This window comes from Chrysochloris asiatica, unplaced genomic scaffold, assembly GCF_000296735.1.
Source record: "Chrysochloris asiatica unplaced genomic scaffold, ChrAsi1.0 scaffold00027, whole genome shotgun sequence".
NCBI lineage: Eukaryota > Metazoa > Chordata > Mammalia > Afrosoricida > Chrysochloridae > Chrysochloris > Chrysochloris asiatica.
In genome coordinates, this window is record NW_006408545.1 from 12190959 (window position 1) to 12206925 (window position 15967).

Below are 15967 nucleotides of genomic sequence, written 5' to 3' on the forward strand. Positions count from 1 at the left end.
GTTTGGATTAAATAGAGTCGTACTCAGTATAAAATTTGTTTCTGGAACAGCCTGACAAGAAATTATAGCTTTATGAATTTTCACATAAGACATTTAAATAGTCTTAGGGTCACACCAATTTTGGCTTAAATGATTTAATCTGACATGCTATATAACTACAATAAAAATAGTACTATTTTCAATTTATAAATGAAAACTAAATGCAGATAAATGGTAACAAATTTTACATGGAATGTTATAACATCTTCCTGTATGTAATCTGACACTTCTGATGATGAAATGCAGTTTGACAACTTCAGATTAAAAAACCACAAGAAAATTTACTCTTGATGGCATGCAAGGTCTTCCTCAAAATTATCCTAAGACCTAGAAGTCTCAGCATTATCATAATATAAAGAAACACAACAAATTTTGTACATTTTATTCACATTTATTTTTCGCTTTTAGTGTGCTCACAGAAAATTAGAACACCTTAAGCAGGAGTTTAATAGCAATTTTTGTAAGCAAAGTTACATTCCATCTCTAAGTCAAATTGGTCAAAGCTTCTCCAGTATTTACAAAACATGATAGACAAGATGCTACACAAAACCATTGCATCTGAAGAATTTTTTTTTTCCTTTATTCTCAAAGACGACTGGAAAAGAAAGCATTGCCTGCTGTAATCAAAAACATACCACAGTATAAACAGTAACCATTCCACTTATCACAGCTTGGTTGAGTTAAAATTTTTGTTTAAAAGGTCCAAGATGACTGCAGTTTTACAAAAATGGGCAGGGTGGAAAGTTGCAAACTTCATGTGCTTCTGGATATCAAGATTTGTTTTTATACAATAGTCACAGTTAAAAACACCCTGCTGGTAATACATAATTACACTTTATTAAGGTCATAAACCAGCAATAAACAATAAAGCCTATACAACTTGTAATTCTACTTAATCACTGACTGGTACAGCTAACATGAGATAAGTGAAAAGTTCCTATGGTTTAAATGAACTCCTAAGACTATGAGCTTTTTTTTTTTAAATCTGGGTATTGGTGTTTTTTTTTTTTGTTGTTTTTTTCCTTTCCTTCTTAGTCAAGACTTGTAGTGTTGTAAACCTGCCTCACAAAATACATCGTAATAACTTTTCTTTAAAAAAAACAAAAAAACAAAAAGAAAGACTAAGCCTTTATACTATCATTTCTAGTGGCACATTTTCGTGGCAATTTTATGTACCACTTAGATTTCCCCATTGTGGCCCCTGATCACTTCATTTGATATCCCTTTTTGACCCACCCATCTCCTTCATATATGGGCATGTCCATAGATTGACAAAAAAAGTTTACATTTTTTGAGTAAAGATGCAAAGTATGCAAGAAAAAACAAAAACATTAATACTGATGCAAAAAATAAAAGAGAAACATGGCAGAGGAAGGTGTTTAAGCTCTCCTCGACCTGTTGGAATGGTGGTAACAGAATGATCTGAGATGGGATCTGTGGGGAAGGGAGAAAAAAAAAAGCAAAATTTGCTTGCTTGAAAAAAAAAAAAAGTAAAATAAAAAAAGACATCTTTAAAATCAATCCCTGGTTGTAGACGAGTTCTCCAAAACCAGTACCTGGCACCACTCCAACAAACAAACGGGGGAGAAAAGTTCGATTATCTCGAAAGCGCTGGCTCTTTTACTCGGCTGCCTCGGCTGGGGTGGCTTCTGGACTGCACTCGGGCTGGGGCTCCTGTGACGCGGCTGCGCAGGCGTTAGACGCGGCGGAGGCGGCAGGCTCCTCGGCTGGGGCGGCCTCCTGCTCAGGGGGCGCTCCGGAACCGGCAGCCGAGGGCGCCTCGCAGGCAGCGGCGCTAGCCCCCGCCTCCTCGGCCTTCTTCTCCTCCGCCTTGTTGGACTCCTCGGCAGCTTTGGCTTCCTCGCTGGCAGGCGGCTTCTCGGGCGCAACAGCAGCCTCCTCCGCCTTGGACTCCGGCGGGTCGCCGCCAGTAGCCCCTTCCTCGCTTGGGGCGGGCTCGTCGCCTGGAGCCGCAGCATCCTGCTCCCCAGAGGCCGCGGCGCCAGTCTCGGCGTCGGCCGCACCTGCACCCCCGACGGCCTCGTCCTTGCTGTTTTCAGCAGAGGCGCCAGCTGCGCCCTCAGCCTCTCCGCCCTCTCCTGCCTCCTTCTTGTTCTTCTTGAAGGAGAAGCCGCTCAGCTTGAAAGACTTCTTGAAGGAAAAGCGCTTCTTTTTTTTTTTCGGGGTCTCGTTGCTGGGCGAGGGCGTGGCCCCGTCCTCTGCCTTGGGTGAAGACGTCGAAGAGGCAGCCGACGCGGCTTCACCCTCGGCCGCCGTGGGCGACCCGGGCTCGGCAGCCTCGCCCTCCGAGGGGGCCTCCTTCTCCGCAGGGGAGGCCCCAGCCTCCGCAGCGGCAGCCGGCTCCTCCCTCTCGGCCGCTGCGGGCGACCCGCTCCCGGCGCCCACGGGCTCCTCCTTGTCGGCGGCCGGGGCGCTCCCGTTGGCCTGCAGCTCCTCCTTGGCGCCCGGCTCTGCGGCCGCGGGTGAAGCGTCGCCGTTCACCTTCACGTGGCCGTTCTCCTGAGGGGCAGAGAAAGCGGGAGCGTCATTGGAGAGGCCTGGGCGCTGCCGTCCCCATCCCACCCCAGGGCTGACATCCCTCACGGGCTCCGTCTGGCCAGGGAGAGCCTCCCTCATGAACAGGGGTTGGATGACGAGACGAGAGTTCCTCGAACGACGAATTGCGCCCGTGCCTCGATGCTTTCTAAGGACTTAGTCGCCGACCATTCAACAAACGCCCTTAGGGCTGAGCCCGAAACGTGAGAAGCAAAACATAACCCATCACAGCTTGCGTCGCATGGGCTTTGGAAGGAGGACCAGGAAGCATCGAGCCCTTTTCAAGGCACGGAACCAGAACCAATTGTCTACACAAGCGCTGCACATCCCCCTTTCTGCCTAAACCCTAAAGGCCATTGCAAAACACCAAGTACTCCCAAGGGGTTCACAGCACTTAAGCCTAGAAGCGCCCATACTGCGTGAGCAAAGGCCCCGCGAGCTTCCAAGGCCGACAGGGGGCGCTGTGCCTCTACCGCGCGGAACGGACCACGGGCCGGCGCCGAGGGGCGGGGCTGTCGGCCACCCCGCCCTGCCCGACCAGGCCCTGCCAGTCGGCCGAGGCGTCCCCGAGCTGGGATCTCACTGCCCAGAGTCCGCAAACAAAGCTCAAGGTGGCTTCCTGGGCTCCCACAGTAGGGCTAAAACCAGTAAGGCAGAGGGAAACCCTTATTTCTGAGGTCTCGTCTCTGCTTCCACACCCACTTTCGTCGATGGTTCTGGGAAGCACGGGCGCACCCCGGTGGCTCCTTTTGCATTTTTAACGGGTTTAAGGTCTCTAGGCAGAGCTCTCCCTCCCCAGTAGATTAGGGCAGAAGTAACACATCATCTGCTCTAGAAAAAGAAGCGTGGTGGGCGCTCAGTATTTGCGAAGCAGCCACCCATGGCCGACCTCTTGCGCTCACCCAGCCGTGGCCACCCCGGCAGCAGGGTCTGGGTAACGCCAGGGCAACCCCTCGCGGGTGGTCGAGGAGCCACGCACACATACGATCCAGACCGAAACACAAACGAAATGCCTCTTCTCGACCACCTGGCGAGGTTCTTTAAGGACCAAGCGGGTCTTCTTAAACCAGGATACCGTTTAAATCAGATGGGTGTGTAATTCCACAGACAACTACGAATAAAGATATGAGGCACTGGGAAAAACCCATCGAAAGATACCGAAATCTGCCTATCTCTAGCTAGTCAGCCACCTTCTCAAGAACCCAGGGCACACATCCTCTGCTTACAATAAGACAGCCCTTCCCTCTCCGTCTTTTTCCACCGCCATCCCCACAACGCCCCCTCCCCCCTCTCTTTCTCCATCCCTACAATCACACCAGAATAGAGATCTCGAAGGCGACCCAGTCTCTATAAGACAGACACACAAGAGTCACCAAAACACCATCGTGCCTCCAAATACAAATGCAAGCCAGTTGGGGCGGGGGGCACCTAGTTAGTCACATTCAATCAAGCTCCAAACCACGCCATTTTAGTCGAATTGATCACTCCTTTCCTCCCTTCCACTCAAGAACTCTCCAGGATTCTCCGGGAACCACTCTTTTAGGGTCGGGGAGACACTCTCCAATGAGAAATGGTCAATTTAGGCTATCACTATCCATTCAACTTCCAGACTGGAATTCGGCCACGCTCGCCTCCACCCAATGCGCCTCGGGCGCGACTAGGAGGAAAAGGAGTAGAGAAAGACACCAAAGGAAAAACCAGAACCACAGGTAGAATTTACCTGCCCATTCGCTTTGGAAGGCGACGAGGCCACAGCCGCCTCCCCGGCCCTTTCCGCGGTAGCTTCTCCCTTCGCAGCAGTCTTGGAGAACTGGGCACCCATGCTGGCTTCTTCAACAAAGAAACTCAACAGATCCAAAGGGGGAAACAAAGAGCCTCGGGTTTGTGTAACGACGGGGCGAGCAGCGGCAGCGGCAGCGGCGGCAGCAGCAGCAGCACACACACCGGAGGGAGGGGGGAGTGGGGGTGGCGAAGAGGACAGAACAGAACCGATTAAATACACTCCAGATCAAAAAATTTTAGTCGAAGAGATCAAAAAGCAGCAGCACTGGAGGGAGGGAAAAAAGGTGGAAAAGTCGAGCACGAAAAAAGAAGCCCAAGTGTAGTTAAAAAAAAAAAGTAATAAAAAAAAATTCCCAGATTTGTAGCCGCACTGTAGACAAGAGGAAAATGGAGAAATCTCCCTGGTTGCTAATAAGATGCGGGGTCCAACGCCCAAGTGCACAGATGAATGGGCTCGCGGGCGCTGACGCGGCCCCCGCGCGCGTCGGCCAATCCGCGCGTCGCACACAAAGCAGGGGGCGGGGCTTCAGCGCCCGGCGAACAATGGAGCCGCGCTTTGCAAACGGTTTGAAAATCAGCCTCGAACCGAGAATTAACGTCCTCAAAATAAATAAATCAATTAAAAAATACATGCCTCTCGCCTTTCTCTGCTTGAAAATAATAATGCATCACTTGATTGGCTTGCTTTGTTTGGAATTAATTAACGGGGGAGGGGAAGTACTTGTGGTTGGGGGGCGGAGAAAGCCTTAACTTGACTCGCAGTGACTCTAGTCCGGCAGTATCCATGTCTGTCTCACTCCCCCTCCCCCATCTTCCTTGTGTTTATGTGTGTATTTGTGTGTGTGTGTGTGCGCGAGTGTTAAAAACAATGGCTGAGATTTGTGTTTGCAGTGTATTTTCTTTCTCCGCGTTTCATATTGGTTCCACAAACAGAACACTGGGTTTGTTTTTCTTAACAGTTGCAATTGTTAAATCGCCCCAAAATGAAAGGTATTTAAACCACGAATATCGAATTTCACCAAATGAGATCGCGAGTTAGAATTAGGTCTGTAGGCCAGATGTGGAAAACGCAAAAAACTGCAAGCAGCCGAAACCACTTCCCCTCCCCCTCCCACATTGTCATAAAATATTTTGAGGTTGGCCTGAGGTACTCATCAAGTCCTTTTCTCTGGCTATTTCCAATTAGTGATTTTTACACCCTCTTCCCCAAAACATGCACACACACACACACACACACACACTCTCTCTCTCTCTCTCTCTATATATATATATATAGTGAGGACCATTTGCAAACCATCAAAGCTATCCACATTTTATTACTGTATGAAATAACTTCGTTTTCCTTATGCTGAAAAGAGACACGACCTCGAGCATACGAATACATATTTACAGTTGAGATGCAATTCGAGTCACTATGGCTCGTTTTCAGACTACTACTAGGATTGGATGGACTCTTTCTTGCTGAACGTATGTGAGGGTTGCACGCACGCCAGTGTGCTCCTGGGAGGGAAGCAGTGGCAATGAAATTCCAAACAACTGGATTGACGGTTACAGTTCTAAAGAGAAATTGCGTCTTGAGACACACCAAGAAGACCCCGGAACGCTCCAAGTCTAACTTGTGTTAGAAGGAAAGCTGCTATGTAAATGATACCGGATACCTTGATCTGCCACTGCACCACTTGGCATCGAAGTATCTATATCACACGTTATTTGTGTTTGAAAGACAAGACATTGATTTGAAGTCTTTGGGGTAGAAAATCAAGGATCCAGTCTAATACTCATTTCGGTACCACCTACATATTTGTTCCCAAAGTTTCCACTCGATATCAAGTAGACGACCCTTTCTGGTTTACATTTTGTGATCCTGAAACGAACAGCCTTTCTCTTATGGAGATAAGAAGCAGTCGAGGGAAAGGTTCATTTCTCCTGGTGCTGGCTCTGAATTCTCAAACAGTTTTATTTTCTGTTCATTGTAGGGAAATGGGTCACACTCTGAGTGAAAAAGACTGTTGGTTCAAGCCAGTAACTCTTTGTTCAAGAGTTTCTTTGAAAACCACCAAGCTGAACAGCTTTACGTGAAGCTTCGTCTCTCCATTGTCCAGTTCCTTCGGGTGTATTATTTAATCGCGAAGTTATATTCCCCAGAGCCGACGTAAAAACGTTTCCGTAGAATTGCATCTTGCCAACAAACGTGTTATCACCCTTAAGGGAGCCGGCTGGCCTGGCTCAAGCCCTCCACCGCTGCGATGGACTCGAATCCCTAGTGTTAGCGGAGTTCCAAATTGAAAAGCTAACTGGGCTGTTCCAACACCACCATCCAGGCGAGTCTCAAAAGCTCATTAAAGGCTGTTGATCTTCCCCCTACCCCAACTTCAAGCATGCCTTGTCACTGCGTCCCCCTCCCCGTTTTAAATTGGGGTGATTGCTAGCTCGAATTCAGATTTTCTAGCAGACGCGTCCTCAGTCTTCCATTTGGGTATTGCGTTTATTGCTCCTTTGTTACTAGGCTGCAGAGTAGCTTTCCCCCCTTTTCTTTCCCGAATGCCTATTTGCTTGATATCGGCTTGTCTCCCTGGCAACGGCCCGGGAAGATTCTGAGCTCCTGAGGGGGGAGGGGAAGGGGCGGAGCCGGCGCCGGGAGGGGGCTGGGGGAAAGGGGGCTAGTGAGAGACCCGAAGACAGACTGCGAAGCAGATGGCCGCGCGAGGGGGCGGGGTCCAGGCGGGATGGTGGGGAAGGAGGACCCGGACTTGAGGGCGCGGGGGAGCCAATCATTTCCCGCGCAGCTCCGGGGCGAGAAAGCAAGTGTAAACACACAGATTCACTCCACGCTAGCGGGCCCTGGTTTAAAGGTGGTTTCCTTTCGACACAAAAACTATTTTCTAGTGTAGATTTGAAAGCTGACAGTTCCTTGTACCTGGCAAGGGAGGCGGTTTTGTGAGGGCGAGTTCTAGGGGTGCGGAACGCGGGACCAACGTCTCCTGCCTCTTCCCTAGCGCGGGACCAGCCAAGGGATTTCCTACTCCTTAAAGCAACAGATTGGGGAGGCATGCGTTGCGGTGAAGGCGAAAAATGCGTGAGGAAGGAAGGGGCTGGGAAATGAAAAGCGATTTACTTCCTGGAAAACTATATCTCGGCAGGGAAGGGATGTTAACAAGACTGTGGAACCGGAAGGAAGTTGTACAATATAAGTATATTGTTGCCCTGGAGTTTGGTGTTCTCACACCCAGAGTTAAAAGTTTCAAATAAAGCACCACAGGTGTTTATATAAATATGATTAAAGAACTCATGAATAGTGAAAACGTAAAAGTGGTAAATATCTGTAACCAATTCCCAAAGAAAATAGGCATTTATATATACTTTATTTGTTCTCCCTTTTCACCATGCATAAGGATATTTCTGAAATTAGAATCTTGATTTTTCTCTTGAAAAAGTACGATTTATGTGGGAGACCAGCTCGGAGTTACTTTTGCTTAAAATGTCAGATCATTCAACAAATCCTGCTGGAGAACCTACTGTGTGCTAGGCACACTGATTCAGCTATGTTTTCATACTAGTAAAGATTACTTCATACACCTCATGAGGCTTTAGCTTTGCATTAGTACTTCGTAGGACTTCTTAGTAAAAGATGTGAATAAATCATGTGCCTAAAAATAATTTAAAAGAGGAGTAATTTTTTAGATTACAAATTAAATATGTTCTTTTCATCTGATAGCAACATTCAATTGCTCACCAAATTTGGGATCTCACTGTATTGGTGCTTCATTATTCATCTTAGATTTTATACTACCTGAGTTTTGTTGTTGTTAAGTGCTGTCCAGTCAGTTCTGACTCAGGGACCCTGTATAGGGTTTCTGAGGAGCAGCTGGTGGGTTTGAACTGCCAACCTTTCAGTAGTTTAACTGCCAACTGTTGTTGTTAAGTACCCTGGAGTCCATTCCGACTCACAGTGACCCTGTACAGGGTTTCTGAGGCTGCAAATCTTTACTGGAGCAGAAAGCCTCATCTTTCTCCCGCAGAACATCTGGTAGTTTCGAACTGCTGACCTTGAGGTTAGCAGCCCAATTCGTAACCACTATGCTACCAGAGCAATGCTTATCCTACAGCACCACACCAGGACACACCTGAGTTTTAATTTCACAGAAATTGATTAGCTTGCAATGTGTTGCTGTTGTTAGGTGTCACTGAGTCTATTCCAAGTCAGAGCCACCTTAAGTACAACAGAAGGAACACTGCTGGGTCCAGCTTCATCCTCACAATTGTTGCTTTTGATCCCCTGGTGGCTTCCACTGTGTCAATCCATCTCCTTGAGGGTCTCCTCTTTTTCCCTGATATAATGTGCTGTTGTGGCACTGCGTGTTAATGCATGACTGCAAAGCCCTTTGAACTACAAAGTCAGCAGTTCAAGCTCACCAGCAGATCCTCAGAAACCTTATACAGGGTTACTATGGGTCGGAACCGACTCTATGACAGTTAACAACAACAACAATGTTGTTAGGTGCCATCTAGTTGGTTCCGATTCTTCACAACCCTGTATAAAGTTTCTGAAGAGCTCTGGTGAGTTTGAACAACTGCCCTTGTGGTTCAAACAGACCTTAAGGTCACGAGCTTATCCTATAGTGGTGGTGAGCAAAAACAGACACAATCCCACATTTACCTAATAAATATTTATGGAGCTTCTATATTGTGCTACGCATTTGGGATATATCAGTGAGAAATAAAGATGTAAATGTTTATGGAGTTTAAATTCTAGAGTAGAGAAAACAAACACAAAAAAATCAATAAAACTAATGGAATATGTGAAGTTTGCCAATGTTATTTGTTGTTGTTGTTAGGTGTCATCGAGTCAGTACTAACTCATAGCGACCTTATGCACAGCAGAACGAAACACTGCCTGATCCTGGGCTAACCTCACTACTGTTGCCAAACTTGAGTTCATCGATACTGCCACTTGGCCAATACATCTTGTTGGGTGTCTCCCTCTTTTCTCTGACCCTCCACCTTACCAAATGTGATTCCTACTCCAGCGACTAGTCCCTCCTGACAACATGTCCAAAGTATGAGAGACAAAGCCTGGCCACCTGGAACGCATAAACATCGGTATTTTAGTTATTAGTGAGCTGAAATGGACTGGTATTGGCCATTTTGAATTTGATGACCACATGGTTTACTATGCTGGAAATGACAAATTGAGGAGGAATGGTGTTGCATTCGTTGTCAAATAGAACATATCCAATTCAGTCCTGAAGTACAAATGCTGTCTGTGATAGGAAAATACCCGTGCGCCTACAAGGCACCAGGAATTGATGGAATCAAAATTGAAATCTTTCAAGAAACTGGGGAGGCACAGGAGGCGCTCACTCATGTCTGCCTAGAAATTTGGAAGACAACTTATTCTGGCTAACTGATTGGAAGAGATCCATATTTGTGCCCATTCCAAAGAAAGGTGACCCAATGGAATGCGGAAATCATCGGACAATATCTTTGATATCCCATGTGAGTAAAGTTTTACTAAAGGTAATATAGAAATGGCAGCAAGCATACATTGACAGAGAACTTCCAGAAGTTCAAGCCAGATTCAGAGGAAGCCATGGAACGAGGAATATCATTGATGATATCTGATGGACCTTGGCTGAAAGCAGAGACTATCACAAAGATGTTTACCTGTACTTTATTCACTACGCAAAGGCTTTCGGTTGTGTGGATCATGACAAACTATGGACAACGTTGTGAAGTATGAGTATTCCGGAACACTTAATTGTGCTCATGAGGAATCTGTACATGGACCAAGAGGAAGTTGTTTAAACAGATCATGGGAACACTGAATGGTTTAAAATTAAGAAAGGTGTACAACAGGGTTGTATTCTTTCACCATACTTATTCAACCTGTATGCTGAGCAAATAATCCAAGAAACTGGGTTCTATGAAGAAAAATGTGGATTAGAGGAAGACTCATTAACAACCTGAGATATGCACATGATACAACCTTGCTTGCTGAAAGTGAAGAGGACTTTAAACATTTACTGATGAAACTCAAAGAGCACAGCCTTCAGTATGGATTACATCTCAACATAAAGAAAACAAAAATCCTCATCACTGGACCAATAAACAACATTCTTATCAATGGAGAAAAGATTGAAGTTGTCAAGGACCTCATTCTTCTTGGATCAACTATCAATACTCATGGAAGCAGAAGTCAAGAAATCAAATGACGTATTGCATTAGGCAAATCTGCTGCACAAGACCTTTTTAAAGTGTTGAAGAGCAAAGATGTCAGCTTGAGGACTAAGGTATGCCTGACCCAAGCCATGGTATTTTCAATAACCATATATACATGTGAAAGCTGAACAGTGAATAAGGAAGACCATAGAAAAATGGATGCTTTTGAGTTGTGGTGTTGGAGGAGAATATTGAAAGTGCCATGGACTGCCAAAAGAACCAATATATCCATTTTGAAGAAGTGCAGCCAGAGCGCTGCTTGGAGGCCAGGATGGTCAGGCTTCATCAGTGTTGTAAGGGAACCAAAGCTAGATAAAAGGAAGATGGGAGATGGGATGAGGGGGAGACTGAGTTGTAAATTTAAATATTGTTTTTAAGGCCATCGAGTTGAGTCAGTTCTGACACTTAGCGATCTTGTATTGGGTTTCGATGGAGCAGCTTGTTAGTCTGAACCGCTGACCTTGCTGTTCAAAGCAACTTTGTGGTCTAATGCTTATCCTATAGTCCATTGGGAAGATAAAATTTAAGCAAAGATTAGCAGAGATGAGAGTGTGAATAATGGGAGTATCCCATATAAATACTTGTAACCTAGAAGTGTGTGTGTGTGGGGGGGGGGGGGGGTGGCAGGATTAAGCAACAACAACAACAGCAAAAATCACAGATATGTAAACTGTGAAATGATCTTTGTTAGGAGGGTAAAAGAAGGTCTTTTAAAATAATTACCATTTAAGTGAAAGCTTCCAAGATGAGTAGGACTTAGCCAGGTAAAGAAGTAAACTGGTGTGTTAAAATGGAAGAAATACCAAGGACGTGAGAAGGGAAGACTTCCATCCGAGTTTGAAAAGAAGGGTGAACTATCCATTTAAACATACTCAAGGTGTTTCTAAAACTTTCTGTTGAAAAGTCAAGTAGGTGGATATAAAAGTCTGAAGCTCAAAGAGTGGTATAGAATATAATATAGATATGTGATCATTTCACATTAAATATTTTTAGAAGCCAAGTGGACTCCATAGGAAATACAAGAGAGTCCAAAAGCAAGCTCTGAGTAACCTCTGCTTTAAGATATTGAACAGAAAAGTAGTCAGCAAAGAAGTTGTCCCTCCATGAAGCAGTAAGTTCTATTCCAGGGACCTGTCTTTCCTGACAACATGTTCAAAGAATAAGAGACAAAGTCTTACCATCTTTCCTTCTAAAGAGCATCCTGGCTGTTTAAAGATAGATTTGTCTGTTCTTCTGACAGTTAATGGTACATTCAGTATTCTTCTCCAACACCATAAATCATTTTTATTTATGCACTGCCTAACTTTCACATGCATATGAGGTGGCTGAAAGTGGCATCACTTGGGTCAGGCACACCTTAGTCCTCAAAGCAATATCTTTGCTCTTTAACACTTTAAAGAGATCTTTTGATTTCTTTACTGCTGCTTCCATGAGCATTGATTGTGGATTCAAGCAAAATGAAGTCTTTGACAACTTCAATATTTTCTCCGTTAATCATTATGTTATTTACTAGTTCAGCTTGAGAAGCTCCATAATTTTATGAAATTTGATAATGAAGTACAATCCATACTCAAGACTGCAGTCTTTGACCATTGGTAAGTATTTCAAGTCCTCTTCAGTTCCAGCAAACAAGTTTGTATCATCTGTATATTGAAGGTTGTTAATGAGTCTTGCACCAATGCTGATACCATGCTCTTCTCTATATAATCCAGATTCTTAGATTATTTGCTCAGCATAAATATTGAATAAGTATGGCAAAAGAATATAATCCTGACACATATCTTTTCTGATTTGAAACCATTTATTCCATATTGACTTGTTCTGTTTGATCAACTGCCTGTTCATCAATGTACATGTTCTTCATGAGCACAGTTCTAAACTACCCATTCTTCACAATGTTATCCATAGCTTGCTATGGTCCACACAGTCAAATGTTTTTGCATAGTCAATAAAGCACAAGTAAATATTTTTCTAGGGAGTTCTGGTAGTGTAGTGGTTACGAATCGAGCTGCTAACCTGAGGGTCAGCAGTTCAAAACTACCAGCTGTTCCACGAGAGAAAGATGAGGCTTTCTGCTTCCGTAAGATTTACAGTCTCGGAAACTCTCTACAGGGTCACTATGAGTCGGAATTGACTCCACAGCACATAACAACAACAACAACAACAACTATTTTTCTGGCGTTCTTTGCTTTTAAGCAAGATCCATCTGATGTCAGCAATAATAGCCCTTGTTCCACGTCCTCTTCTGAATCTAGCTTGACTTTCTGGCAGCTCCTTGTCTTGCAATTCTGCAACTGTTTTTGAATTCTCTTCAGCCAAATTTTACTTGCGTGTGATGTTAATGATATTGCTTAATAATTTCTGCATTCTGTTGAATCACTTTCTCTGGAATAGGCACAGATATGTATCTTTTCCAGTCATTTGTCTAGACAAATCAAAATCTGTCTTGAATTTTTTGGCATAGACAAATGAGCACATCTAGTGCTGCATCACTTTGTTGAAACATTTCAATTTATATTCCATCAATTCTTGGAAGCTTGTTTTTTGTCAATGCCTTTAATGAAGCATTGGCTTCTGCTTTTAATATCATAGGTTCTTGATCATATACTACCACTTGGTATTGGAATATATGGAGTATGAACATAGGAAAATTGGAAGTCATCAAAAATGAAATAGCACCTCTTGGTAGTATATTGACCAGTTTTTCTTAGTACAGAAACTCTTGTGTATTCTTTCCATCTTCTTCAATGCTTCCTGCATCATTCAATATTTTTTGCCTGTGGAATTCTTCAATATTGCAACCCAAAGCTTGAATTTTTTTCCTCAGTTCTTTCAGCTTGAGAATTGCTGAGTATATTCTTCTCTTCCTTTTTGGTTTTCTAATTCCAGGTCTTGCATATTTCATTATAATACTTGTCTAAGTCTTCCTAGAAATACCCTTTAAATTTTTCTGTTCAGCTCGTTTACTTCCTCATTTCTTCCATTTGCTTTATCTCTCTACCTTAAGGAATAAGATTCAGAGTCTCTTCTGTCATCCAGTTTGGTCTTTTCTTTCTTTCCTGTCTTTTTAATGACCTTTTGCTTTCTTCCTACATGATTTTCCTGCTGTCACCCAAAATTCTTCTAGTCTTTGTGTCTAATGCATAAAATCTGTTCTTAAGATGGTCTCTAAATTCCAGTGGCATATATCCAATGCTATATTTTAGCTCTGATGCACTTGTCTTAATCTTCTTCAGCTTCAACCTGAACTTGCATATGAGCAGTTGATGGTCTATCTCACAGTTGTCTCTTGGTCCTGTTTTAACTGATGATACTAAATGTTTTCATCATCTCTTCCCACAGATGAAATAAATTTGATTCCTCTGTATTCCTTCTGGTGAGGTTCATGTTTATAGTCATCTTTATGTTGTTGGAAAAAGGTATATGCAATGAACTTGCAAAATCCAACAACATTTCTATCATCAAGGCCATATTTTTCAACTGAAGATTCTTTTATTAACTTTCACATTCCAATCACCAGTAATTATCAATGCATCTTGATTGCATGTTTGATAGATTTCAAACAGAAGACATTGATAGAATTCATTAACTTCATCATCACTAACTTTAGTGGTTGGTGTGTAAATTTACAGTGGTATTAACTGGCCTTCCTTGTATTATCTTATCACAGAAATCATTGTTCTTCAAGATAAATCTTGATATATACTTTTTGACAATGAATAGGATGTCATTCCTTTTCAATTTGTTGCTCCTAGCACAGGAATAATAAGCCATATGATTGTCTGATTAAAAATGGCAATACTAGTCCAGTTCAGCTAACTAATGCCTAGAATATCAACCTTCATGTGTGCCATTTTATTTTTGATGTCTTCCAATTTTACTACATTCATACTTTACATATTCCACACTTTGGCTATTAATGGATGTTTGCAGCTGTTGTGCCACATCAGCAAATGAGGGTCTTGAAAGCCTTTTCCATTCATGCCATTATGGTCTATTCTACTTTGAGTAAGGAGCTCTGGTAGCGTAGGGGTTATGAATTGGGCTGTAAGCTGCAAGGTCAGCAGTTCGAAACTACCAGCTGTTCCGCGGGAGAAAGATGAGGCTTTCTGCTCCTGTAAAGATTTACAGCCTCGGAAACCCTGTACAGGGTCTCTATGAGTCGGAATTGACTCCACGGCACATAACAACAACTACTTTGAGTAAGCAGATTTTCCCCAGTTTTATTTCTACTGCCTTCCAACCTAAAGGGCCCATCATTTGACATTGTATCTGACAGTGTTTCCTGACTATTCACAAGGTTTTCAAATGTGGTCCAGTTTTTGTTCTCCCTGATCTGTCTTAGTTTTGAAGTTCAGCTGGAACCCGTGTACCATTGGTGATCTTACTAGCATTTAAGATACCCATGGCATAACACACAAGCCACACAGTAAGGGGAATGACCTAACTTAAAACTTCTTATGGTCCTTTTACAGTCCCCTAGATTTGTCTGATGCAACCACAGCAACAATGACATCGGCAGGGAAGAAAAGTGCCCCTCAGATTTTTAATTAGCACTCAGGAAAAAAAGAGAGAAGACTTGATGTAACTCCTTACTGTATTTGGACTTTCCATGAGAAAGATGGAATTTAAAAAAATCTAATGCAAATTCTTTCCTTTAGAACAGAGAAAGGTCAGTTTGTTGTATGGTAGCATGCATGTTGCTATATTTACTATATCAGCAGGGTCACCTATAGTTGACAGGTCTCACCAGACCTTTCAGACTAAAACAGACTGGAAAGGAGGCCCAGGTAATTTACCTTTGAAAAAACTGGCCACTGACACTTTGTGGATAGCAGTGGAATATGGTCTGATACAGTGCCAGGAAATGAGCCCTTCAGGATGGAAGGCAGTCAAAATATTGTCAGGGAAGAATTGCTTCCTCAAAATACAGTCGACCTTAATGATGGGAAAGAAGTAAGACTTTGGAGACATTCATTTGCTATTGTGGCATGACTCAAATTGAAAAGAAAGAGCTGCAAACATCCACTGATAATCAGACTGTGTCATTTATGAAATATGAATCTGTAAGAATTGAAATAGTAAAAAATGAGATGAAATGCTTAAAGATCAGTATCTTAAGCATTAATGAGCTGAAATGGACAGGTATTGGTAATTTTGAATCATTCATATGGTTTCCTATGCCGAGAAAGACAAATTAGTGAGGTATGGAGTAGCATTCATTGTTAAATAGAGACTTTTTTCAAGATATTTCCTGAAGTACAATCCTGTCAGTGATAGGATAATATTCATACACTTACAAGGAAGACAAGTTAATATGACTATTGCTCAAATGTTTTCAGTAATCACTAATACCAAAGATGAAGAAACA

At 43.4% G+C, this 15967-nt stretch overlaps 1 protein-coding gene across 1 annotated transcript; it reads right to left on the reverse strand.

Annotated features, from left to right (window-relative positions):
* Positions 1 to 414: 414 nt before the first annotated feature.
* MARCKS (myristoylated alanine-rich protein kinase C substrate) lies at positions 415 to 4800 on the reverse strand. The gene is made up of 2 exons (XM_006839917.1): positions 4316 to 4800; positions 415 to 2559 (listed from the first exon to the last, which is right to left on the reverse strand). Exons 1-2 carry the CDS (start codon positions 4415 to 4417, stop codon positions 1660 to 1662), a joined length of 1002 nt encoding a protein of 333 aa, XP_006839980.1. The 5' UTR covers positions 4418 to 4800; the 3' UTR covers positions 415 to 1659.
* Between the last annotated feature and the right edge of the window lie 11167 nt (positions 4801 to 15967).